General features: G+C 34.3%; 1 protein-coding gene across 4 annotated transcripts in view; it reads right to left on the reverse strand.

The window, feature by feature from the left end:
* ASCC3 (activating signal cointegrator 1 complex subunit 3) overlaps nt 1-27994 on the reverse strand; it is a 340635-nt gene that overhangs the window by 104099 nt on the left and 208542 nt on the right. For 2 of the 4 annotated variants that reach the window (XM_032858205.1, XM_032858204.1), the window contains exons 19-30: nt 27738-27824; nt 26704-26880; nt 22992-23217; nt 21389-21543; nt 18740-18838; nt 17384-17552; nt 6493-6713; nt 5135-5220; nt 3061-3227; nt 2806-2951; nt 2559-2679; nt 188-330 (exon numbers count right to left, since the gene is read on the reverse strand). In XM_032858205.1, the coding sequence (XP_032714096.1) occupies nt 188-330; nt 2559-2679; nt 2806-2951; nt 3061-3227; nt 5135-5220; nt 6493-6713; nt 17384-17552; nt 18740-18838; nt 21389-21543; nt 22992-23217; nt 26704-26880; nt 27738-27824 (1797 nt within the window). Of the gene's footprint in view, nt 1-187; nt 331-2558; nt 2680-2805; nt 2952-3060; nt 3228-5130; nt 5221-6492; nt 6714-17383; nt 17553-18739; nt 18839-21388; nt 21544-22991; nt 23218-26703; nt 26881-27737; nt 27825-27994 lie in introns of those variants that run through there. The other 2 variants (XM_032858206.1, XR_004382744.1) reach the window with 2 other exon arrangements.

Raw genomic sequence — 27994 nt, forward strand, 5'->3', positions numbered from 1 at the left:
TCAAAACATTAAAACTGTTAAGGTGGCAGTATTATGCATTTCCTACTTTTTCCCTAAATTTCTGTAACATTATACTAAATTTTTAGTATAGCTTAAAATTAAACATCATTTAATATGTAATTTCCATGATATTAAATACAAACTAATTTGACATGTGTAAGAAATAGAAATAAAATAGATTGCTTACCTCTCTTTCATCCATATTCAACCACTGCTTTGGATCTTCTTCAGTAGCCAGAAAGGCTATCAATTCCAAAGCAGTAAGACGAGTTTGACGTCTTGATGAGACAAATATCAAAACAGGTTTGGCTGGAGAATGGCTTCTAATTGCTATTGAAAAGTTGTGGAAAATAAAAGGATAAGCTACTTATACCATAATATGCACATCATTAGGATATCAAATGGATGCATGAAACTAAGTGATTTAAATGAATTCTTAATTTGATCATCAAATTCTGCATTGTTTGTGGTACTACCTGGACCTGACAGCATATTAGAAAAATGGTAGGAAAGAGAAGGTAGCTGAACCCACTGAGGGGAGTACATTGCCTGGACAGGGGAAATTTAACTGTGTCAGGTCTCAGTTCTATTTTGAGTTGCTGAGGAAGGTGACACTTATAAAAGCTGCTACCGTCTAGTGACAGCTGTATACGAATATTCAATCTAAGGTTGACTTTTCAGGGTTGTGTTTCTGCTTGCCTAAGCAATGATATTACAGAGTTAATTGGTCCTCGCATCTGGGGGAGAGAGTCAAGTCCTGCAGAGTGATGAAAATTTTAAGAAAAGCCACAAAAATTCATTTTATTGCTGTCATTGCCAGTCGATGGAATAATTGAGAGTTTGTATCAACAAACTAGTCAGAGATATGTCTCTGAAGGTCTTCCGTTTTCCTAAAACATGTGTAAGGTTTCAAGTGGAAAGATAAGAGAATGTGGATGAGAGCTGCAGAGAACACCGTGCCTAAATCTGTATGTGGCTGATGGCACACGGATGGTAGACACACAGAAGAGGAAATGAATGGTTTGAAATAGACACACAGAAGAGGAAATGAATGGTTTGAAACCTGAGTAATAAGACTGAAAGAAAGAATTACCTCCAGAGCCACATAAATCATGTGACCTAACTGGAAACAAGATTTCTTTACTATACCTTGGCTCCAAAATGCTCATAAGCTGGCACAAGTAAAATTTATCCTTATGTGTACATAGGTCTCTTAAAACAGAGATATGTAAAAGTTTCATATAAAAAGTTCAACCTTCCTGTAATTTCTTATTTGAAATGTGAGTTTCAGAATTTCTTCTTATGGGTTAAGAAACAAGGTTTGTAACAAAAATGTTGACATGACCTTGACTATATGTATGCCCTAAGAGTGAGAAATGAAGCTATCATTAAATCATATTTCTAAACTCAAAGAAATATAGTGATATGCTACAAGTATAATAAATAGTTTATAAGGACAGCTACTGTACTGATACATCTAGAGAAGTATAAGTATTTCAGTTATTACTATTGATTTATAGAACACAAAATGTTTTGTTTCAATCACTGGTATGCAACTGGCCATTCCTTAAATAAATATAAGCAATCATAATACATACCATAAAAAATAAATTCATTTATGTTATTTCTCACTCACAGTTTATCCGAATCTTACAGAATATAAATGGTAATGCTCTGATAAATCATATTAGAAATACAATGTTTAAAATACACATATTAGTGCAATATTGGTATCATTTGTACACATAATCATGAATGAGTCTGTTTCTTTTTTAAACCTCAACATTTAATGGATTTTTGCTGCTGCAAGAACAGGTGTGGCTGAACAGCTCACGGCAGATTTATTGTTCATTAGTGATTTTATACAATGCTTCTGTGGAGGTGTAAATAATCCGAACTGCCAAGATTGGTCTCCAGTTCACAATCAATACTTTGCTTCTGTCATAAGGCTAATTACAGCAGCTAAAAAGTCACCTCACAACTGTCACCTCACAATCAACAGCAGTTCACATTAGAGAATTTATTTTGGAGGTTATTTTTAATTGATATAATAAATATCCCTTATGCAGCCTAAACAAAACATGTTTCAATAAAATAGGAGTGTTATTCTTAAATCTTTCTTGCTTGCCTAAATTGTTAGAAAAGGAAAACCAAAAAAATAAAACACAAAAACAGAAGCATTGTTTAAAAAAAGTACTAAAATTCGTAAGTTTTATGCTTTCTGGTAAAGATTATGTGGTATTTTTTACACTTATAGCTCCTATTTGTCATTTGTTCAAGCTACTACTGTAAGAAAATAACTTAATAAAGAATTAATTACTTTAAAAAAATACATACATTTTTTTCTCTACTTCCAAGATAGTATCATATATGAAATCTCTCCAATTTTCAATATTTAATTCAACATACATTTTTATGCCTTAACAGTGGAGGCATAACCTACATTTGTAGAAGCTGGAGCAGTATTACCCGTTCAAAGAAACCCAAATTATCTGGAATGCATTTAAAGGCTATCGTACAAAATGGCTGCTATTTCATTCCAAGGGCCTGAAGCTTACCTTGAAATGTAGGCTTATTCATACTAGCCATACGAGGACAGTAATGTTGACCTGGGAAGCCTTGAATGTGAACTTCCAGTGGAACTGGACGTACTGATGGTCGGAAGTTGAATAAGCCCATCTGCAGTGAAAATGAGAAAGAAATCATTTTCCATTTTTATATTTAAGTTTATAATGTTATAGTGCCTCCTTAATACAGCCACCTATGCCACAGTATCAAAGGCTTATTTATCAATCTTCCACATACCTGATGAATATTGAGCCAGTCAGCAAGGTCTCTAGCATTAGCTAATGCGGTAGAAAGTCCAACTATTCTAACAGGTTTTTCTGTGTGCGAGGAGATGAAATTTGTTCGAGATACAATGACTTCTAGAACAGGGCCTCTTTCCTCCCCTAGGAAATAGGAATAATACGTATTAATCATTTAATAGGTCCTGATGCTAGCTGCTGCACATGTGAGAGTCAAAATGTGTAAAGTGGTGTCAGGTAGCATGGTACCCACCAAGCAGATGGATCTCATCGATGATCAGAATAGTGACCTGCTTCACATAGTTCCTATTCTGCCAGCTTCTACTGACTCCATCCCACTTCTCTGGTGTAGTGACAATAAGGTCAGCCTTAGCAATGGATTTCATATCGGGAGTCACATCCCCGGTTAGTTCAATAACTCTGGAAAGGAAGAAACATGATTCTTTTCTCAGATGACACATGACCTTGGAAAGGCAAAAATACCTTTTAAAATAAAACTGTATAATGCTTAACACCATTTTATCTCCCTTTGATTTCTGAAAGTTTCTGTGAGTCAAGGCCAAAACATGTTTCTTAAGAATTTTAAGAGAATGTGTAAATTTAAATCACTGATAATCTAACTTTTATGCAGATATGTGAAGATGTCAACCTTTGCTGTGATTATGTTTACAAAGTCTCCGCCCTATAAGTTTTTATAGAGTTGAACTCATACTTCCTTCTCCATATGTTAGAATAAACACCTTTCTAATAAGGGAAAGTGTTAACTTAAGACAAAAGAGGCATTCATTAAGAATATAATTATGTGTAAGCTTCATTTCTTTTTTCTATAGATATTACAGGCAAATTAAACCATAATAAGACATAAATAGCATACGCTGAGGCAAATATAGTGTTATCTCATTCTAAGAAGACCCCAGTTTTGTTTGTTTGTTTGTTTGTTTTTGGAAATCCAAAGGGGGAGAAATCAAGAGGGAGATGAACCATGAGAGACTATGAACCCCGAGAAATAATCTGCAGATTTCAGAGGGTAGGGGGATGGGGGGGTAACAGGGTGATGGGTATTGAGGGGGGCACATGCTGTGATGAGCACTGGTTGTTATACTTAACTAATGAATCATTGAACACTACATCGAAAACTAATTATGTATTATACAGTGGCTAGCTGAACATGATAAAAAAAATAAGAAGACTCCAGTTTTACAGAGAGGAAGAGGGTCTGGAGGCAAACTCTAAATTTCAGGTAACCACTGAATAATTTTTACATCTGTCTTAATCCTCAAAAAACAAAAGGGGGCAAGATTAGTTTCCCAAGTACAGTGTTTCCAAAGCTTCTGCTTATTTTTATTCATTTTTATTCTTACATTATATTCATTATTTTGAATATGTAATATATTCGTATGGGTCAATGTGTGGTGAGCAGTCCCTGTAACATGTCTATCTTCCAATTACCTGGTTCTTGTTCCAAAGCAGTCACATATTTATATTCCCTACCATTAAAAAAATAAGTGATAGAATATTGTACTTAAAAACATTTTCTATAGTATCTCTGGAGATCATTCAGTATATAAAGTTTGTTCTTTATACGATGATAGAATATTTTACATTGTGTAAATGTACCATAATTAATTCAGTCATGTTCTATTCGGCACTCAGGTTACCCCTGCAATCTTGTTATTAAAAATAATACCACAACGAATAAACTTGTGCAATGTTAAAACACTTTTTGAAAAGTCAGGTTCTTCACATGGATTTCTATTTTTCTATAAATTGTTTACATGCAAAATGCCTTCTACATGGTTCCTGGGAGTTACTCTGAATGATATGAAGGAAAATTAAGAGATAAAATTTACTTTTGTTTTAGAATTTAAAAATTTTGAGAAAATTATCTTGCCAAATTAAAGTATTCCTATTAAATAATTTAAGAACTTTTCATTTTTCAATATTAAAACAATGGGAATATTGCTAACATTTTAACACTAATGACAACACCCTGAAATAAAAGACTATGAAAATCACTGTAAAAGCATTCAACAGGTTTATGCAAATCTTTTTTTTTTTTTAAAGATTTTATTCATTTATTTGACAGAGAGAGATTACAAGTAGTCAGAGAGATAGGCAGGGAGGCAGGCAGAGAGGGAGGGGCAAGCAGACTACCCGCAGAACAGAGAGCCCGATGTGGGGCTTGATCCCAGAACCCTGAGATCATGACCTGAGCTGAAAGCAGAGGCTTAACCCACTGAGCCACCCAGGTGCCCCAAAGCAAATCTTTTATTTGTTGGTCCTTTTAGATTATTCAAAGCATAGCTTCTGAATAAGCAAGAACTTACTTTTTGCCAAGTTTTTCTTCTATTCTAACTTTCCAATCATCCATTCTTTCACGTACCAGGGCTTTTAAGGGTGCAATATATACTGCCTGAAAAGGGAGGGGTGGGTAAAAAGACCTCATGAAAATAGTGACATCATTTTCAAATAAAGGTAAACTCCATCTACATATGACAGTGTGGTTTAAAAATATATCTTTTAATACTGAAAAGACTAAAATTTCAAATAATGGAAACAGTCATTTACTTGCTCAGACTACGTGTATCCAAAGTAGGACAGAAATATAATACTGTAGACATAAAAATGTCTACTGTCATAAAAATGTAGACATAGAAAATTTTAAATATTTAAAAAAAACAATGAAGGTATTTTCTTTAGGTATTTTATATTCTGATGAAAATAAAAGTTTTCCCTGGTATTATGATAAAAAATTATGTGAATTTTAACTCTTCCATGAAAAAGGTTACTACTTTTGAAATTCTAAAGAGAGATAAATATCATTTAAATTTTAATGCAGATTTTATGGAAGAGGACAATCACACATTTTAGGTATTCTACCTTTTTAATAACAGCAACAATTGGTCTTTAATAATCCTAACTGATATAGAGATTGTTTCGTGAAAAAATTCTTTCCTTTATAAAATATTTCAAATTTAGAGGTGAGCTCTACTGCTGTATTAACATGTCCTATAATGGATTGATAACCACAAAATAGACTGAGAAGTAGGAAAACTTCAAGTTAAGCAGGGAAGAAAAGCCACTAATTGAAAATCACTGAAAAAGAAGTTAAAACATTTCTAAAATAATAAATGATAAGGAAAATACCATATAATTCCAATCACAATGTATGAATTAGCTTTCTTGAAAAATAACACTACTAAACTATGAGTATGTACTTCATATTTCAAGAAAGCATAAAATCAATACTTATTTGACTCACCATGTTATTTTCCATCAATAATGTGGCCATTTGCAGAAATGTAGAATAAAAACTGCTTCTGTATTTCATGCATATAACCAAACTGTATTTGTTAAAGTATTAGTGTTTCTTTTATAGTAAAAAGATTTGATTATAAGTCATTATTTATCTTATAAATATGGCTATGAATGAGGTAGCTTACAATGAGGAAAGGACACGTGCAAACTGACATGTACATTAGAAACCCAACTAGAGGACTCCAAAGTTTAAGATAAAATTTTTCTGGCCAGTTATTCTAGTGCCGATCTGGTTCCCCCGGAAAATGCACGAAGAAAGTGACAGATCTACTCATTGAGTCTTGCTGTGTGTTTAGAAGGGGCTAGTTTACAGATGATGGACTGTGTTTTCCAATTTAATGTAAGCATGTGATTCCTTCAAACTGACCTTTGAAGTAGGGTACTTGTTGAAGACTCTGAAAATGGCTAATTCGGCAGCAACAGTCTTTCCTGATCCAGTGGGTGCTCCAAGTAGGACATTACAGTCTGTGTGATACAGTGTATGAAATATCTGTGTCTGCACAGGGTTGAAGTGGCTAAAGTTGTACAGGGCTTCATATGCCTCACATCCCAAGGCTGTAATTGGTAAAGGCTGAAGATCCAGTAATTCTGAAAAGACGAAACAGGTACAACCATAACTGGAAAGAATGGACAATACGAAACACTGTCTCTCAGGGATAAATTATAACAATCTTAAATTCATTGGAAGGGGGAGAAAAGGCTTAACATAAATTTTAATATACCAGTTACAGATCTTTTTTTCTCCCTGTTAGCACATTTATAATTTTAATGTATTGGACACTCTTCTGGCAGAGTTCCTCATATACCAATACTAATATCACCATATGGCTCTTTTCCAATCAGGAAACTAATTTGAGCGACGGCTATATGAAAATATGCGTGGTGTAGAAGAAAATTAAATTTAGCCCAATCTGTAGAAAAAGGAAAACCAACTGCAAACTGCAGTACCAAAATGGTTACCAATAATAAATTTCTTTTGATCTGTTAGAAAAATGACCAAACCAGAATGCCTGAATGAGCTATTCGTTTAGCCAATAAAAACTAAAATAGACTTAAATAATTACAGGAAAAAACTTAGGTGGGAGTTTCAAATAAGAGAATGAATGGGTAAAAAGAACTGCACTGAGAAAACATGGAAAGAAACAAATTTAGCTGTATCTCATTATATAAACTAGAGGTCTAGGAGATCAGACAGTTAAAATGATTTAGAGAAATGAAGTTACACATTGTTGAACTTGACACTGTATTTTCTCATAATACCGAAAAGTTATCAGTTAGGAAACTGGAAGGCAACTTTACTCTCAGGATTCTTTCATGGAGGATGATTCCACTTCATCTTCAAACTTCATATGAAGTTTGAATAAGGAGGAAAAAAAAATCTGTAAGAGGACATGGTGGTCTGTATCTGTGTGAGCTGTTCATACTACAGCTTCAAAATGGAAAGTGTAGAGAATTCTCAAAAATTGTACTTAGGGGGCGCCTGGGTGGCTCAGTGGGTTAAGCCGCTGCCTTCAGCTCAGGTCATGATCTCAGGGTCCTGGGATCGAGCCTCACATGGGGCTCTCTGCTCAGCGGGGAGCCTGCTTCCTCCTCTCTCTCTCTGCCTGCCTCTCTACCTACTTGTGATCTCTGTCTGTCAAATGAATAGATAAAATCTTAAAAAAAAAAAATTGTACTTAGGGGGCGCCTGGGTGTCTCAGTGGGTTAAGCCTCTACCTTCAGCTCAGGTCATGATCTCAGAGTCCTGGGATCAAGCTCCGCATCGGGCTCTCTGCTCAGAGGGGAGCCTGCTTCCCCCTCTCTCTCTGCCTGCCTCTCTGCCTACTTGTGATCTCTCTGTCAAACAAATAAATAAAAATCTTAAAAAAAAAATTGTACTTAAAGATAGAAAAGCTATTTTAAAAATATTATCTCAGCTCTGCAGCTTTACTCTATTACATAGGTAATTAAGAGGCAACTGCATAAATTTTTTTGTAGCAGATTACAATCTCCTAAATTTTCTGTAGCACTGAAAATCAAGAAAGGAGGAAGTCTCAACTTGCAATGTTAACCAAAGCATAGACATATTCTTAATAGGAAAAATAAACATTTTGGTATATGCTAATAATACTAAATTGTGATGATTCACTTCTATGAAATGTGAAGAAATTTCTTGTTTGATTTAGGCTCAATGGGGTGCCTACACACATCCACATAAACACACACCCACTCTCACCCTCAGCCAAATAGAACTGGGAATCATTGAGGTTACATCATGCATTTCTAATATCCACTAAGATGTCACGGTGGTACATTTACTGCTTTTTAAAGTGTAGTCAGAAGCCAACTAATTATATAAGTAGGGTGATATGTGCTTTGCCACTCAACAGAGAAGTGATTAAATGAGCATTAATATACAATGTTAATGCATATTAAAATCAAATACTGCATTTGAGATTTAGTAGTAATGATGGTACCATATACTTTAAAATTAAAGCACCAAACATTTTTACATATTTTGAGATTCTAGGTATTACATATAAGTCTATTTGATGGAAGAAAAACAGAAAGGTCCTCTTTAATGAGTGTATTGGTAGACACTGCAAACTCATTATTTCCCTATGTTGACAAACTTTTTAGTTCTGTCAAGGTATCAAAGTTGTTTTAAGCTGTAGTCTAAAGTATTTCTTTTTAAGATATGCTAAGGTAATAAACAAGGTACACATTGACAAAAAATGGCAAAGATTAAAATCACATTAATGCCTGTTTTCCTTTCCCAAAGGACTGTTAAAAAATGTATTCATTAAAAGTAGTAAGGAATAATATTTTTATTTTGAAAATAATTTGTCTTCAGAGGAATTACATGAAAAGAACAGCCTTTATTTTTCTCTAAATTAAGGACCTCTTGAAATCATTAATCAATTATGAATTCTCAACAAGAAATACACTTAATATACTAAATTATTAGCTTAATCTAAAGATATTTTAAAAATAGAATGGAGGGCACTTAAAAGTACCAATATAAACATTTATTCATGAAATTCTGTTTCTTAATAAGTCAAGATATAAAGATTCTTCCTCATGTTACAAAAATCTAAAAATGAATTTTTGTTAGTTTTGACAATGAAAAACTGTTACATGATATTGCAGATTACCATATTCCCTTTTATCATATTAGCGTGGGGGAAGAGAACTAATATAAAGGGTATATATTGTTTGTAGGATGGATGACTTGAGTTATCATGAATCCATTCTGCAGTGATATCATAACCTGACTCCTTAATATTAGCTTTTTTTTTTCTTTTGGTGTAGAAGCATGCTATAGGGAAGAAAAAGAACCTATGATTCACTTTAATTCATTTAACACACTAGAAATAAGTTTAAGTAAATAGCAATAAATGCAAACAAAAAGGATACCTCAAAAGTTTCCCAAAGAGCACAGATTAAATGACAAATAAGACTTGCAATGGGAAGGAAGGGGATATGGATTGTAATGATTATATATAAAACAGAGATGAAGGTGGGTGCCTCACTGGCTCAATCATTTAAGTGTCTGCCTTTGGCTCATATCATGATCCAGGCTCCTGAGATCAAGTGCCACATTGGGCTCCCTCCTCTTCAGGGCGTCTGCTTCTACCTCTGCCTCTCCTCCCACTCATTCTCTTAATCTCTCTCTTTCTCAAATAAATAAATAAAATCCTTTAAAAATATAAATATGAAGGCATAATAATGCAGAAGTAGTGAGTCTCCAGCTTGTTATAGCTATGAGAATTGGACTAGGCTTAATGTCTTTTGAACTCAAACAAAATGAAGGTCTGCTATTAAATTCTACCAAATGTATACATAGATTTGATTTTGGAAGGTCTTTTTTCAAACTATATTGACTAAATGAGTTGGGTTCTGATTCGGATTTAGACAACTTTAAAGCACAGACACTTGCAACTTTAATTAAAACAACAATACACCCATTCTAACATAGTGGTACTCATCATAAAGGTACTACATCAACCAATAATAAAAAAGTTTAATTGTATATGTATTTTTTAATTGTATACCTTATTTAAGTTATAGAGTGAACTGTGTGATATGTGAATTTTATCTCAATAAAGCTATTTAAAAAGAAGAAAAAAAACACCAATAGCACAGGAAAAGCAAGATGGCGGAGGAGTAGGAGACCTAAATTGTGTCTGGTCTCAGGAATTCAGCTAGATAGTTATCAAAACTTCTGAACACCTATAAACTCAACAGGAGATTGAAGAAAAGAATTAGCAGCAATTCTGAGAACAGAAAAACGACCACTTTCTGGAAGGTAAGGACCTTGCAGAGACATGAATTCAAGGTGATATTTGGGAAGACAGACTGCAGGGGGTTAGTAGCCTCCATCAGCTGGCTACTGGCAAGTGATAGAGCAGTGGAGCACAAAATCAGAACTTTTAGAAGTCTGCTCTGCAGAGGGACATTGCTCTAGTGGCTGAGCCGGGGGGAACCCTTGCAGGGACATTGTGGTCATAGGACCCTTGGGGTCACAGAAAGACTGGGGATGCCTGAGTGTGGCAGAGCTCCTAAGTATCAGAGTGGAGAAGCTGGCTGCAAAAATGGACCTGAGGAGTGGACTCTCAGCTCGGGGCTGCCATAAACAATGATCTACAGCACAACTGGGCCACTACTCTTGAGCAGAGATCCAAAAAGTGGCAGATCCGGTGAGACTCCCTTTCCTCCCTTAGTAAGAGCAGCATGAGACCACACTACAGGAATCTACTTGGTTTGGAGACTCCAAACAGGATCATATGCCAGAGACAGAAATGCTTGGTCATAGGCTAGGTGCTCACGGAGTGAGGCTGGAAACCAGGGAGACAGGAGTGATTGCTTTTCTCTGAGGGCCCACTGAGGAGTGGGGCCCCGAGTTCTCAGCTCCTCCAGGGCCAGAGATTGGGAGACCATAATTTTCATTCCCGTCCTCCAAAGCTATAGGGAAAGCCTTCAGGGAACAAAAGCTACTGAGAGCAAACCCGAGCAGATTACTTAGCCAGGTCCCTGGCAAGGGTGGTGCAATTCCGCCTTGGGCAAAGACATTTGAGAATCACTACAACAGGCCCTCTCCCCAGAAGATCAGCAAAAACATCAGCTAAGACCAAGTTTGCTGATCAATGAGAACTGCAAAATTCTAGCACTAGGGGAATACAGCACATAGAATTCATGGCCTTTTCCCCATGATTCTTTAGTCTTCCAAAGTTAACCTTTTTTAAAAATTTTTTATAAACATATAATATTTTTTATCCCCAGGGGTACAGGTCTGTGAATTGCCAGGTTTATCAAAGTTAACATTTTAATTCATTTTTTTTTCTATTCTTTTTGAATTTTTCTTCTTTCCTTTTTCAACATCTTATCTTATAAATTCTTTTTTAAAAAATCTTTAAAAATTTTCCTTTTTACGGTCATATTCTATCCCTTCATTGTATTTAACCTTATTTTTTAGCATATATATAAGTTTTTCTTTCTTTAAAATTTTGGGATACAGTTTCTTCTAACAGACCAAAATGTACCCTAAATCTAGTGTATGGCCTTGTTCCAGTCTCCCACCTGATCACATTCTTTCTCTCTTTTTCTTTTTTAAAATTTTTTCCTTTCTTTTTTCAACCAACTTATCTTATCAATTCCTTTTTTAAAATCTTTTTTAATTTTCATCTTTACAGTCATATTCCATCCCTTCATCATATTTACCCTTATTTTTGTATATATGTTTTTCTTTCTTTAAAATTTTGGGAGGCAGTTCCTTCTAAAAGATCAAAATACATCTAAAATCTAGTGTGTGGATCTGCTCCATTCACCAGCCAAATCATGTCCTTTTCTTTTTCCCCCCTCTCTTTCCCCCCAGTTTCGGGTCTCTCCTCATTTGTTTAGTGTATATTTTTTGGGGTCATTGTTACCCTTTTAGCATTTTTGTTCTCTCATTCATCTGTCCTTCTGGACAAAATGACAAAACAGAAAAATTCACCTCAAAAAAAAAAAAAAAAAAAAAAAACAACAAGAGTCAGTACTACCTGGCAGGGACCTAATCAATATGGACATTAATAAGATGTCAGAACTAGAATTCAGAACGATGATTATAAAGATACTAGCTGGACCTGAAAAAAGCATAGAAGATAATAAAGAATTCCTTTCTAGAGAAATCAAAGAACTAAAATCTAACCAATTCAAAATCAAAAAGGCTATTAATGAGGTACAATAAAAAATGGAGGCTCTAATTGCTAGGATAAATGAGGCAAAAGAGAGATTAGTGATACAGAAGACCAAATGCTGGAGAATAAAGAAGCTAAGAAAAAGAGAGATAAACAACTACTGGATCATGAGGGAAGAATTCGAGATAAGTGATACCATAAGACAATCAATATTAGAATAATTGGGATCCCAGAAGAAGAAGAAAGAGAAAGGCAGAAGGTATATTGGAGTAAATCATAGAGAGAACTTCCTCAATTTGGGGAAGAAAACAGGCATCAAAATCCAGGAGGCACAGAGAAGTCCCCTCAAAATCAATAAAAATAGGTCCACACCCCATCATCTAACAGTAAAACTTACAAGTCTCAGAGACAAAGAAAATCCTGAAAGCAGCTCCAGGGACAGGAGGTCTGTAACTCACCATGGTAGAAATACTAGATTGGCAGCAGACCTATCCACAGAGACCTGGAAGACCAGAATGACAGGCATGATATATTCAGAGCACTAAATGAGAAAAATATGCGGCCAAGAATACTATATCCAGCTAGGCTGTCATTGAAAATAGAAGGAGAGATAAATAGCTTCTAGACAAACAAAACTAAATGAATTTGCAAACACCAAACCAGCTCTACAGGAAATATTGAAAGGGTCCTCTAAGAAAAGAGAGAGCCTTAAGGAACGTAGACCAGAAAGGAACAGAGACCATATACAGTAACAGTCACCTTACAAGCAATACAATGGCACTAAATCCATTATCTTTCAATAGTTACCCTGAATGTAAATGGGCTAAATGCCCCAATCGAAAGACACAGGGTACCAGATTGGATAAAAATAAAAAAAAAACAAGGCCCATCAATATGCTATCTGCAAGGGACCCATTTTAGAACCATATACACCTCCAGATTTAAAGTGAACGAGTGGAACACCATTTATCATGCTAATGGACATCAAAAGAAAGCTGGGATAACACTCCTTATATCAGACAAATTAGATTTTAAACTGAAGACTGTAATAAGAGATGAGGAAGGACACTATAGCATACTTAAAGGGTCTATCCAACAAGAAGATCAAATAATTTTAAATATCTATGCCCCTAACATGGGAGCAGCAATTAAATAAGCCAATTAATAACAAAATCAAAGAAACACATCGACAATAAAAGAATAATAGTAGGGGACTTTAACAACCCATCACTGAAATGGACAGATCATCTAGGTGAAAGATCAACAAAGAAATAAAGGCTTTAAATGACACACTGGACCAAATGGATTTCACAGATTTATTCAGAACATTCCATCCCAAAGCAACAGAATACACATTCTTCTCTAGTGCACAGGGAACATTCTCCACAACAGATCATGTCCTGGGTCATAAATCAGGTCTCAATCGTACCAGATGATTGGGATCATTCCCTGCATATTTTTGACCACAATGCTTTGAAACTAGAACTCAGTCATGAGAGGAAAGTTGCAAAGAACACAAATACATGGAGGATAAAGAGCATTCTACTAAAGAATCATGGGTCAACCAGGAAATTAAAGAAGAATTTTTAAAAAATCATGGACACAAATGAAAATGAAAACACAACTGTTCAAAATCTTTGGGATGTAGCACTACAGCCTTTCTCAAGAAACAAGAAAGGTCTCAAATACACAACCTAACCCTATACCTAAAGGAGCTGGAGAAAGAACAGCAAATAAAGCCTAAATCTAGGAGAAGAAGAGAAATGAAAAAGATCATAGCAGATATCAATGAAATAGAAACCAAAAGAACAGTTGAACAGATCAACGAAACTAAGAGTTCTCTGAAAGAATTAATAAGATTGATAAACCCCTGAACCAGACTTATCCAAAAGAAAAGAGAAAGGATCCAAATTAGTAAAATCATGAATGAAAGAGGAGATATCACAACCAACACCAAAGAAATACAAGCAATTAAAAGAACACATTATGAGCAACTATATGCAAGCAAATTAGACAATCTGAAAGAGATGAATGTATTCCTAGAGACGTATAAACTACTAAAACTGAGCCAGGAAGAAATAGAAAACCTGAACAGACCTATAAATCATAGATCTCCCAAGAAATAAGAGCCCAGGGCCAGACGACTTCCTAGGGGAATTCTACTAAACATTTAAAGAAGAATTAATACCCATTCTCCTGAAACTGTTCCAAAAAATAGAAATGGAAGGGAAACTTCTAAACTCATTTTACGAGGCCAGCATTATCTTGATCCCAATACCAGACAAAGACCACATCAAAAAGGAGAATTACAGACCAATACAAATGCAAAAATTCTCACCAAAATACTAGCCAAGAGGATCTAACAGTACATTAAAAGGATTATTCACCATGATCAAGTGGGATTTATACCTGGGCTGCAAGGTTAGTTCAACAAATGCAAATTAATCAATGTGATACCATACATCAATAAAAGAAAGAACAAGAACCATATGATACTCTCAATAGATGCAGAAAAAGCATTTGACAAAGTACAGCATCCTTTCTTTTTTTTTTTTTTTTTTAAAGATTTTATTTATTTGACAGACAGAGATCACAAGTAGGCAGAGAAGCAGGCAGAGAGAGAGGAGGAAGCAGGCTCCTCGCTGAGCAGAGAGCCCAATGCGGGGCTCGCTCCCAGGACCCTAGGATCACAACCTGAGCTGAAGGCAGAGGCTTTAACCCACTGAGCCACCCAGGCGCCCCAGTATAGCATCCTTTCTTGATCAAAACTCTTCACAGTGTGGGGACAGAAGGTACATACCTCAATATCCTTAAAGCCATCTATGAAAAACCCACAGTGAATATTGTTCTCAATGGGGAAAAACTGAGAGCTTTTCCACTAAGGTCAGGAACATGGCAGGGATGTCCACTATCACCACTGCTATTCCATACAGAACTAGAAGTCATAGCCTCAGCAATCAGACAATAGAAAGAAATAAAAGGCATCTGAATTGGCAAAGAAGTCAAACTCACTGTCTGCAAATGATATGATACTTTATGTAGAAAACCCAGAAGACTCCACTCCAAAAGTGCTAGAAATCATCCAGGAATTCCATAAAATGTCCAACAAGAAGATATAAAATCAATGCATAGAAATCAATGTATAAAATCTATACACCAACAAGAAGACAGAAGAAAGAGAAATTAAGGAGTTGATATCAATTGCATGAAAACCATAAGATACCTAGGAATAAATATAACCAAAGAGGCAAAGAATCTGTACTCAGAAAACTACAGAATACTCATGAAAGAAATTGAGGAAGACACAGAGAAATGGAAAAACATTCCATGCTCATGGATTGGAAGAACAAATATTGTGAAAATGTCTACACCACCGAAAGCAATCTATACATTTAATGCAATCCTTATCAAAATACCATCAACTTTTTTCAAAGAAATGGAACAAATATCCTAAAATTTACATGGAACCAGAAAAGACCCAGAATAGCCAGAGGAATGTTGAAAAACAAAACCAAAGCTGGTGGCATCACCATCATTTAAAGCCTTTATTTCTAATTCTGGACTTAAAGCTCTATTATAAAGCTGTAATCATCAAGGCAGTATGGTCTGGCACAAAAACAGACTCATTGATGAATAGAATGGAATAGAGAGTCCAGAAATGAACCCTCAATGCTATGGTCAACTAATCTTTAACCAGGCAGGAAAAAAATGTCCAATGGAAAAAAGACAGTGTCTTCAATAGATGTTGTTGGGACATGCAGAAGCCACATGCAGAAGAATGAAACTGGACCATTTTCTTATACCACACACAAAAATAGACTCAAATGGATGAAAGACCTGAATGTGAGACAGGAATCCACCAAAAATCCTTGAGGAGAACACAGGCAGCTACCTGTTCAACCTCAGCCGCAGCAACTTCTTCCTAGAAACATTGCCAAAGGCAAGGGAAGCAAGAACAAAAATGAACTATTGGGACTTCAAGATAAAAAGCTTTTGCATAGCAAAGGAAACAGTCAACAAAACCAAAAGATAATTGACAGAATGCGAGAAGATATTTGCAAATGACATATCAGATAAGGGGCTAGTATCCAAAATCTATAAAGAACTTGTCAGACTCAACCCCCAAAGAACAAATAATATAATCAAGAAATGGGCAGAGGACATGAACAGACATTTCTGCAAAGAAGACATCCAGATGGACACAGACACATGAAAAAATGCTCCATATCACTAGGCATCAGGGAAATACAAATCAAAATCACAATGAGATTCCACTTCACAGAAGTCAGAATGGCTAAAATTAACAAGTCAGGAAACGATAGATGTTGGTGAGGATGCGGAGAAAGGGGAACCCTCCTACACTGTTGGTGGGAATGCAAGCTGGTACATCCACTCTGGAAAACAATATGGAGGTTCCTCAAAAAGCTGAAAACAGAGCTACCCTACAAGCAATTGTACTACTGGGTATTTACCCTAAAGATACAAATGTAGTGATCTGAAGTGGTACGTGCACCTTAATGTTTATAGCAGCAATGTCCACAATAGCCAATCCACAGAAAGAGCCTAGATGTCCATCAACATTTGAATGGATAACGAAGATGTGGTTTATATACACAATGGAATATTATGCAGCCATCAAATACTGAAATCTTGGCATTTGCAATGATGTGGAACTAGAGGGTATCATGCTAAGTGAAATAAGTCAATCGGAGAAAGACAATTATCGTATGATCTCACTGATTTGAGGCATTTGAGAAACAATACAGAGAATCAAAGGGGAAGGGAGGGAAAATGAAAGAAGATGAAACCAGATAGGGAGACAAACCATAAGAGACTCTAAGTCTCAGGAAACAAACTGAAGATTGCTCTAGGGGAGGTGGGGTGGGAGGGATGGGGTGGCTGGGTGATGGACATTGGGGAGGGTATGTGCTATGGTGAGTGCTGTGAACTGTGTAAGACTGATGAATCACAGACCTGTACCCCTGAAACAAATAATACATTATATTTTAATAAAAAAATAATAAAAACAAACACACAAATAAAACAACAAACAACAACAACAACAATATCAATGATTCAAGTTACAATTCAATATGTTACCTGTATGGGGAGGATGTCTCTCTGGTAGAATCAGATGTTGAAAGTTGATAATACATACAGCCTCAGCTCCTAACCATCTATCAGACACTGCTCGGATGTAGTATTGGGAAGGCAAAGGCTCAAAAATAGGGATTGTAAATACCAGAAGTTGAGCTTCTTTACTAATGACCTAATGTGAAATAAAGTCTCAAGTGAATATGAATATTCTGATATCATAAAGGCCTTCTTAGTCTAGTGTTAAGAAAATGCTATCTACACCAACAGATACTAAACAAGAAAATATCTTGGGTTTCTAAATAGCTGAGATAGGGGCACCTAGATAGCTCAGTCGTTAAGCGGCTGCCTTCGACTCAGGTCATGATCCCAGGGTCCTGGGTCCTGGGATCGAGCCCAACATTGGGCTCCCCATTCAGTGGGAAGCCTGCTTCTCCCTCTCCCACTCCCCCTGCTTGTGTTCCCTCTCTCGCTGTGTCTCTGTCAAATAAATAAATATAAATAAACTCTTAAATAAATAAATAAATAAATAAATAGCTGAGATATTCAGGCACCTCAGAAATTTATATGTAGTTCCCTTCTGAGGATATCTGATATTGTAGAAAGTAAAATTTATATATAATTTATATTATTGATATATGTATATCATCATGTACTAATAGATTACCAGTTTGACTATCAGAATTTCCTAAATTTCTATTCATTAAATTACTTAACTTCATGATTTTTATCAAATTATTAACTTACTATTTTTCTTTAAGTTTTACCATGACCTAAAGTGGAATAACAGAACTTAGCATAAATAGAAGGTAATCATGAAAAGAAACACTGCTGTGAAATTCTACTGCTGTCTACCCAGGGTTCCCTGCCTAAAGCTTGTTTCCTCTTTGATAAAAAGAGAAATCATTGATAAAGCGTCAGAGTTAAAGATACGCTAGTATCAAATTGAGTCTTTCTTTTAGGATTTATGGAAAATGTTTAAAAATGCTCTTTTCATAATGTGAGTCAATATTCTGTAGTATTTCTTGTAACATCTAAAGTATTAATTTTTATTTATTTAATTTTATTTATGCATTACATTATTTATCCCATCCATTTGACATATTTCACTCCTGTGCAGATTATGCCTCGAACCATGATAAAGATTACAATTCAATTTCTCAACCTAGGATCACAATGAATATATGAATATAATAACATGCAATTCCTGTTACCTTTGAAACCAAACAGAAACATAAAAAAAAAAATAAAGCTTTAAGGGCACTAAGAAATTACAAAGAAATAGGTAAAAACAGAAATTATTTAGTTTATATTTTCTTCTTTCTATGATAGCAACATAATAATAGACACACCCATGTTTACCTGTTTTTTCAGAACTAGAAAATACTCTGAATGATAAATATGATCATTTGTAGGATCTTCTACCCAAATCCACCAAGGTTCTCCTACTGTCCCATGGACCTAGAGGAAAAATAATATTCTAATACTAAGTATATTTTAACTCAAATAAGGGATATTGTTGTTTGCAAATCCAGCACCTATTCTGTTTCTAACAGCTTTACTGATACATAATTTACATTAAAAAGTTTACTCACTTAAAGTATACATTTCAGTGGTTTTTATAAAGCTTTTACAACCATCTCTATAATCTTATTTAAGAATTACCCCCCAAAAGAAACCTTGCACCCATCTCCAGTCACTACTTATCTTTCTCCATTGTCCCAACCTCCAAGCTTGACAACAACAATCTCCTTTATAAAGATTTGCCTGTAGTGGAGATTTTATATAAATGGAATCATATAATATGTGGTCCTTTATGACTGGCTTTTTTCATTTACCATGTTCTCAAGGTTCATTCATGTTCTATCATGTAACAGTACTTCATTCTTTTTCACTAACAAATAATATTCCATCGGAGAGATAGATATACTGTATTTTGTGTACTCATTCTTCTCCCTCTTTTTTTGTCCTAACAAAGCCCAGTCTTATTAATGTTCATCTCTCTATTATATGACTCAGGAAAAGGTGACCTTGTCTCTCAGAATGATTTTGGATAGCCCAAGCCAATCAGCTTATAGTATCCCCCTTATAACAAACAGCTTGTGGTAAGGGATAGGCACATGGCCAATCCTATTCCAATCAGACTGAGGAAAATTCTTATGGTTCATGCTCTAGGTTGATGAAGTATGGGTGTGTTCACCTTTCCCTGTTAAACGTGAACAAGGAAGCACAGAAAACATTTGGAAAGTAGCCAAGAGTGTCAGGACAGCAAAGATGGGCCCTAAATGATGGCATTAAATAGATTCAATCACCTTTGGGGCCTATTCTACTGGTGGACATTTGATTGTGGAAGATAATATATTTTTTGTGCGTAAGTCACTTTGAGATAAGTCAGGTTTTCTATTCTTGCGGCCAAAGGCATTCTAACTGAGCTAAAGTTAAGACTTCACACAAACGATTAAGTACTCTATCTTACTAATGAATTAAATCAAACTGTGGAAGATTTTTTTTATGGATACTGACAGAAGAAAACTGTGAAAAAAGGGAAATAAAACTTTTATGGATTTTAAAAACCCTCTATTATAAATATAAATGAAATATGAGTATGGCTTAACTAATTTTACATTTTATGTAAAATTTAATGTTTACAGAAATATTAAATATAATTTTATATCATTTAGCCCTCACAGAATTTGTGAGAAAGATAATTATTATTATTATTATTATGCATGTTTACAGATGAGAAAACTGAAGAAATTACTGGTTAGGACAGTTTAAGACCAGTGGTAGATTTAAGACTATGGCTGGTTAATTTTTAAGCACATTGATGAATAAAATTAATTCGTATTAAAGATATATTAATAATGACAGGTAATGTAGAAGATATTTACTTATACTAAATCAGAAACTTAAAATAACCATGTAAAGAAGGTACTGCTACTACAGTTACGGATTTCCTTGTCTTCCTCCACTGGCTTCTTGAAAGAAAGGATTGAGACTTACTTACTTTTGTATCTACAATCACTACTCTACTGTAGTCTTTGTACAGCAACTGCTGCAAAGAGAGACCTTAAAAAATGTTGACAGACTAGAAAGAGGATCCAGAGTAGAACTTCATATGTGTGTGTGTGTACACGTTAAATACATATATATTTAAGATTTCATATATATGATATATGGAAAAATAAAGCTAAAATATAAAATATGGTCAACCCTTGCACATATTTTCATAAACGATTAGATTCTGAAATAGTTATGTATTGGAATACCAGGGTGGGGAGGGTGTCACAACCAGATGTGACTAATTATAAACATAGTTACCATAACATCTAAGATTTAGAAAGAATATAAAAGGTAAACACAGAAACAGGAATGTGATAGGTGCCAAGGAAGGACATTTTCAAGAAAGACAATGTATAGTGCTGAATATTCAGAGAACTAAGGAAAATAACAGAAAAAGTCATTATTAGGGCAACCAGTTAGGTTTTGGTGATCACTGAGAAAGTAGTCTCAGCAGGAAAGAAACTGGTGACCAGGAGGAGAACAGAATACTCTTTCTACACATCTAACGGAAAATAGAAGAGGAGATTGACAGTTTGAGAAATATTAGGATTTTAAAAGGGCTCTTTTACCACAAAGAATCTTGACTTTTTAGTAGGATAAAGTGACAGAGTAAGTAGAGCTGGCAAAAATGAAGATAACAAAATTAAAGAAGACAGAATTACGCAAAGTCTTTAAGAAAGTGAATCCACTAACCTATTGTTCAATGTTGAACTTTCAGGGTACCTAAGATGTTATGAAGAGGTCTCATTGGTTGCCATTTTAATATATTATATCATATTTTTCTTGAGGATGATAGTAAATATTACTACAATGCTTTAAATGAATCTTCAATACGTATTCTTTTTAGAGTTTTCTATCATGTCTTAAGGACAGATGTAAGGAGGTATAGTCAAACCTGCAATACAGACATTTTTGCTGACCACTGATAGAGATATTTTCCACTTTTACCTGATCATTCCAAGTAAAATCAGGACAGATGCTCAGTGTCACTCGGAGGACAGTCCGTGTGATGGGCTGAATGGATGCTTCCATTGTAACAGAAGGAATCTGATGAACACACTGTTTGACCTTGAGTCCAATATTCACATGATGCAGCATGTGACCTGTAAGGAAAACATCACACAGAAGAAATGTGTTCAGACAGAAAAAAAGCAATATAATCTGACTTGTAAATGGGATTTCAGAGAAGGTGGTTTTATTGCTTGTTTTATGATTTGCTATGTAGAATAGTTGACATTCTTGACCTGGCATGTTTGAATATTTTGTAATAGTTAACTTGAATTAGCAATTCATAGCTCTAAAAACCAGTACCAGGGTTTCTTCAGCTATTAATAGGTTTCTTAAAATTACTGAGACTTGACAGTGTTTAAACTACTATAAACAGTCCTACTCTCCTCCTAGCTTATGACACATTAAAAAATTCAGTATTTCGTGAAAATAGCTATTAATTTGCTCAAAGTCTACTTCTCAACTCTATAACCATCATGGGAAATGCTTTAATAATCAAACACAAATCACCCATCCAAACTCATTTCCAGAAAAAAATACAGATAAAATATAAAATATGGTTAATGTAGCACAAACTTAATCACTTGTACTCATTTTCATAAATTACTAGATTTTGAAGTAGTTATATATGGGAATGCCAAGGTGGGAAGGGGGTCACAAAGAGACTGACTGTGACTGACTATAAACATTTTCCTACTTGAGTCCAAGCAATTAAGTAAAAATAGATAATAGTTAATAGTATCAATATTTCTTACATATCTTGGTTCTTCATAATACAATTTTTAAAGTATGTTTATGAGCAAATCAAAATGTTCTATGTTCACCAGAATTTGAAACTAAAGTGGTTTTCCTTTAATGATGAAGTATCATAAAATATTTACACGTTACTCCATTGTAAGTAATCTTAACTTCTCTAGTTAATATCCTTAATTTCTATTTTTATGGATACCTTCTACCATTCTGTCTTCAAGTGAAATAATTATCTCAACCTCTCTTCCTTCATTGGACCTTTTGCCACCAGTAGTCCTCCCCCTTATTTCTCCTCAGCCTGACTCACTTCATGTGTAATGTCTATCCTATTCAGAATCTGAAATATTTTTTTTAAAGATTTTATTTATTTATTCGATAGAGATCACAAGTAGGCAGAGAGGCAGGCAGAGAAAGAGAGAGGAGGAAGCAGGCTCCCTGCTGAGCAGAGAGCCTGATGCAGGGCTCGATCCCAGGACCCTGAGATCATGACCAGAGCTGAAGGCAGAGGCTTTAACCCACAGAGCCACCCAGGAACCCCAGAATCTGAAATATTAACTAATCAATACATTGTAAGTTTGTCCAATAAAATGTTAAGATATCTAGAAATGTATGTATAAATAGTTTTTCAACATCATATGATAAAAGTAGAAGAACAAATGCTATTTACATACTGATACCAACTGGATTTAAAATGGTAAACAAATTTATCTGAAGTATGAAAATGCAGTTTTCTTTTATATCTAATAAAATATTTTATTTGTACAGAACAATACATTAAAACATTTCTGCTTACCTATTTCATCTTTCCTCATGTCTTTCAGTTTATCCACAGTAAGATTTTTTTCTTCTAATCTTGTTAGAATGTGTGGTGGTAAGACTGAAAACTGTCTCAAAGGGCTAGCCCAACCCCAAAGCCTCTTGTCAATGACTTTACTAAGATTCAGGAGCCTGTAGGTCATGGCAGGCCAACGTTTCCTCAGAGCAATTTCAAAAAGAGCACGGACAATTCTAGCTGCATTCTAAAGAATAAAAAGGGGGTTGGTGGTTAGGTACACTGCACTTTTAAATTTGTCAAATTTGTCATTCACACTCAATTTTACAAGATGTATGCCAAATTGCAGCCTTTAACTGTGGGCAGCATCTATTCTCATATAACCTCAGTTATCTTCATTAGTTCTACATAAGAATAATCACATCTTTCAATTCTTTCAAAATCACAGGTGGATGTTATCTTGTTAAATCACAGGTGGTAGTCTCATATCCAAGTTCTTACGAGGCTCGACCCTATGCCCCCAACCAGAAACTAAGGAGGAAGAGATAAAAGTTATGCGTAAGACTTAGAAGGCTGTTGAGGCCATCTAGAATATAAGATACAGCCAAGGATACCCTTGGCTATATAGGGGGATGATTCAAAGTCTACTTAGGGCAATAAAGACGACTCTGGGATCCAGTAAGAAAGAAAAATTAGTGTGAGAAGGGTGATAAAGGGAATCCTGATGAGTTCAGCTACCTGTATTAATGGCTCCCTACAAAACAAACAACACCTTAACTGCTTTATGTATCTTATTTAATTTGTATGTTATCTCCTTTAATCTTTATGGTAACTGCATTCAATTGGTCTTGTTATTATAATTGTATACATGAAGATAACCAAGCTTGGTGAGGTTAATAATTTGACCAAGATCACACAGATAGTTGGTGTTAGAGTATCTATTCAAAGCCAGGTCTAAACAAGTCCAATTTAACCCCAAGGTTGTAAATTTGGTGGTCAGGAAAACTTCATTAATAGACATACAGAAAGTTACAAGGACTGAAGCCATTTTAACATCTCTACAGTTAGTTTCCTTTTGCCTTCTTCCCTCTATTACTAATGTTGCAGGTTATTTTACTGAAGATTGTTTCTTAAAGTCATGAAGTTGGGAGATAACCTCACAATCTCAAATGACATCTATATTTGAAAATGAAGAATGTTAAAATCTGTTCAAAATCATAAAAAAAGAGATAAAGTGGAGATTTTAAATAGCAAATAGGTGATCTGGTTTGAAATTACAAGGTAAAAAATGATCACAAGAGTTAAGGGCTTTGGTTTTCCATTTTATATAAAATATGTTTTTGTCTCTTGACAGATTTGACTACTTTTTTTTACAGTATTAGAAATTTAAGAACAAAAATAGTATTTAAAAGTATGAGAACTGTTCTGATACCCAATAAAAATTACAGGATGACTCTTATTCGGCCCAGAGAATGATAAATAAAATGAACAATTTGATTACTGTATCTACCAAATAGGTCTTCTTCCGATATCACTCCTAGCTGCAAGAAGATGCCAGGCTAAATTTCCCAACTGTGTTTGAAAGTATGTTATTTTTCTATGTCAGAACCTATAGTTGTTCCCTAAAAGCTAAAAGGAATGGAAGAAGAAATCCTGTGTGAGATATAGGCAGGCACTTTAATCTGGAATGATATAAATTGGGAATAATGATTAGAGTACCTAAGACATGCAGTTTAGAGAAGCTAAGTAGAGGCTTTATAACATCATAGAATATTTGAGCTAAGGATTTATCTCAGGGGCTAAGACAATCAAGTTTTAAAAATAGAGAAGGGATAACTATTTTACAGAGCTGAGAGGGTTGTTGTGGAACTGTTGTTGGTAGCTTACATTTAAAATATAAACTCAACAGTAATTTATTTAATGCATTCAAGGATGATAGACCCATAATAGCTATTTAAGAAAAACAAGGATGTTTTGAGATATAACCTTAATTTTCCAAGACTGACTTTCTGGGCACCAATCATAAAGAAACCCTAAGTTCTACACTGTAAAGCAATTTGTGTGTCAGTCTTTGATAATATCTCCATAATCTTGAATCAGAAAGAAATGTGACCAGATTATTCACCTAGAACTCATTCACCTTAACTTTTAGTTAAGCTATTAACTATTTCAATATAAAATCATTAGAAAATGTAAAATGACAACATCATTTTTCACAAAAGCAGATAAAATAAGTTAGAAACAATGGTTCCTATACAAGTCACAGGGTTTAGAGATTATAAATTATATATAAATTCAGAGATTATAAATTATATATAACTTTTCTATGGCAGGAAATACATGTGTTCCAAGATATGTCAAAAAAAATTTTTTTCCGCCACATCCATAGTTGGTTTACATAGTATATAAAATCATCACCTGGCTCCTTGGTTACTTTGATTAAATTACTGAATTTATTTAACTTGTTTACCAATATATCTTGGTTCATGTTTGCAAATACTTCACATTTACAGTTATTTCAAAGCACTCTTGAGTACTCATGGCTGTTAATAATAATTTATTTAACACAAATATATATTTTCTATATATATTTTTGTTTATTTATCTATATATAATTTTGAACAAAATTACCAACATAAGATACATAGCAGAATAGTTTCTATATTTAAAATAAGATTTAGCTTTTATTTCTCTTTAACTTAGAGGAGGCACTACTCAACGAAAAATGATGAAAAAGGGATTCTTTTTTATTTTTTATTTTTCTTTTAATTACTGTATAGTTAACATATAGTGTTATATTAGTTTCAGGTGTACAATGCAGTGATTCAACACTTCCATACACCAGTCTGTGCTCATAACAACAAATACACTCCTGTCACCTATTTCACCCATCCCCCTAACCCACCTCCCCTCTGGTGACCATCAGTTTGTTCTCCATAATTAAGAGTCTGTTTCACAGTTTGCCGTGAAACAATACCTTTTTCTCTTGAAAAAGGTATACTTGATAAGTAAAAAGTATTTTTTTTTAAAAAAACATATCTAGAAGGAAAGCCTCATTTGAAAGAAAAATACTGCAAAAAATAACCTGCTTTACTTCACATGAGTGAATACATGAATGGTTGGAATATAAAAACATAAATACTACAGCCTTTTATACTACAATATTTTAAAAAAAATTATACATTTAATGAGCTGTAATTTAGGGAATATTTTTCTTTCCGTACTCAATTTTTAAGTATCATCGGTTGGGAAGAAAGATTACGTTCTTTATTAGAGACCTATCAGACTGAAAATATGGTCTGAGGTACTGCTACTAAGCCTTATTTAATGGTTAAAAAAACCTTGTTTATGTTTCTAACATTTGGATTAAGTTACAAAGGTTCCAAAATCTTTTATTCTGCTTGCAATATTCTTGTATTACTGCCCTTTGTAAATAAAAGAAATGAACTTGATCGTGTAAAGCAGAAAAAAAAAATGTTGGTATCTTTAAACTCTCAAATAAAAACAGCAACATCAAAAAGAACCAAACCAACCACCAAATTCCACCTTCATTTCTGATCTAATAGTACAGAGGGCATAAAAAGTGTGCAAATTAAACAGAACCAGTTCTGCAATAAAATGGTTCTTGGTAGCATGTCACAGTGCAATGCATTCAAAGTATAGCATGAATAAATATCTTGAGTCTCTGAAACTAAACAAGGAAGAGCAAACAGGAAGGGAGTAATATCCTTACCTGTGCAACATATGCAGAATCTGATATAAGGGAGAAACTGTCCATCTCTCCTCGGCTGATATAAGTTTGAAGTAGGATGTTTATTTTCCCGTAACTGTTCTCTACACCTCCAGGAGCTGCGAGTTCACAGAAATTGTTTAATAAAGCATCTAGCTCTTCTATTTCCTCTTCTCTGACCTGGAAGAGTCAATGTTTTTATAAGATTATTTGGGCTGATTTACTGGAATTTTACATATTGAAATAAAACCACATCGCATGTTTTTTTAAGGCTTCCATTTTTCAACATTTTTCTTTTTTACACTAATAAAATAGTAATTTTTCACAGGTAGCTAATAAAATACAATAAGAAACTATCTTGAGGCTGATACAATTACATTTTATTATTCATCACCAATATTAAAGTTGCCATTGACATATAAAAATTTGATATGCCACAAAAATTAAATCTTCTGACCTCACCATCCTTCAGTTGATGAGATTTCATATTTTATTTGACCAGAGTAAAACCTCTGCCCAAATGGATTAGGGCAAACTTGAATTATCTTCAAATGCATTCATTATAGTCATATATTTTTATATGGTATAATACATTCATAGCTTAAAGCTGTGAAGTACTATGATTCACAGTATTAAAGTTTTCACTGTTAATAAGATTAAATTATAATATGGGTACAGAAATACTCATATCTAAGTTTGAATCATGCATGTCCTTTATATTTTCTTCAGTGAACCTTATATTGCAAATAAACCAAAATGTACATACTATATTCTCTGTCAGTTTTATTATTGCAAAACCTATTTAAATTATATTTGATTTGCAGTAGAGAGCAAAGAATAGTGTCAGGAATGACATAATATCATAATCTAGGATAGTGGACACTGTTGATAAATGGAAGAACATTGCTGGCACTCTAAATGCGAAGTGCCATACAGCTTATATTGTAACGGGAATAACAAATAATTATAAGCTTTTATAAATGAATGAATGTATATAAGCCAAAAATGCATTTGATTCAAGCTTCAAATAATCTTACCTTGATTTGATCAAATTCTTCAGCTTTGGAGACGATAGCAAAAATATCACTTTCCGTTTTGTGAGCATCAAAGAATTCATTGAAGGTCTACCAAAGCAAGTGTTATATTTGATTAAAATAGAAAAATCCAGTGAAATATTTTCAATTAAAAAGTGACTAGAAAATCACACATTCTTAAAGAATATTTGAGCCCTACACGATGCAGAGTTATTATGTCTGCGGTATACTATTTTTTTTTCTTTTTTACTGCGGTATAC

Source organism: Lontra canadensis, unplaced genomic scaffold (assembly GCF_010015895.1).
Source record: "Lontra canadensis isolate GAN:19392208 unplaced genomic scaffold, GSC_riverotter_1.0 scaffold14, whole genome shotgun sequence".
Classification (NCBI taxonomy): Eukaryota; Metazoa; Chordata; class Mammalia; order Carnivora; family Mustelidae; genus Lontra; species Lontra canadensis.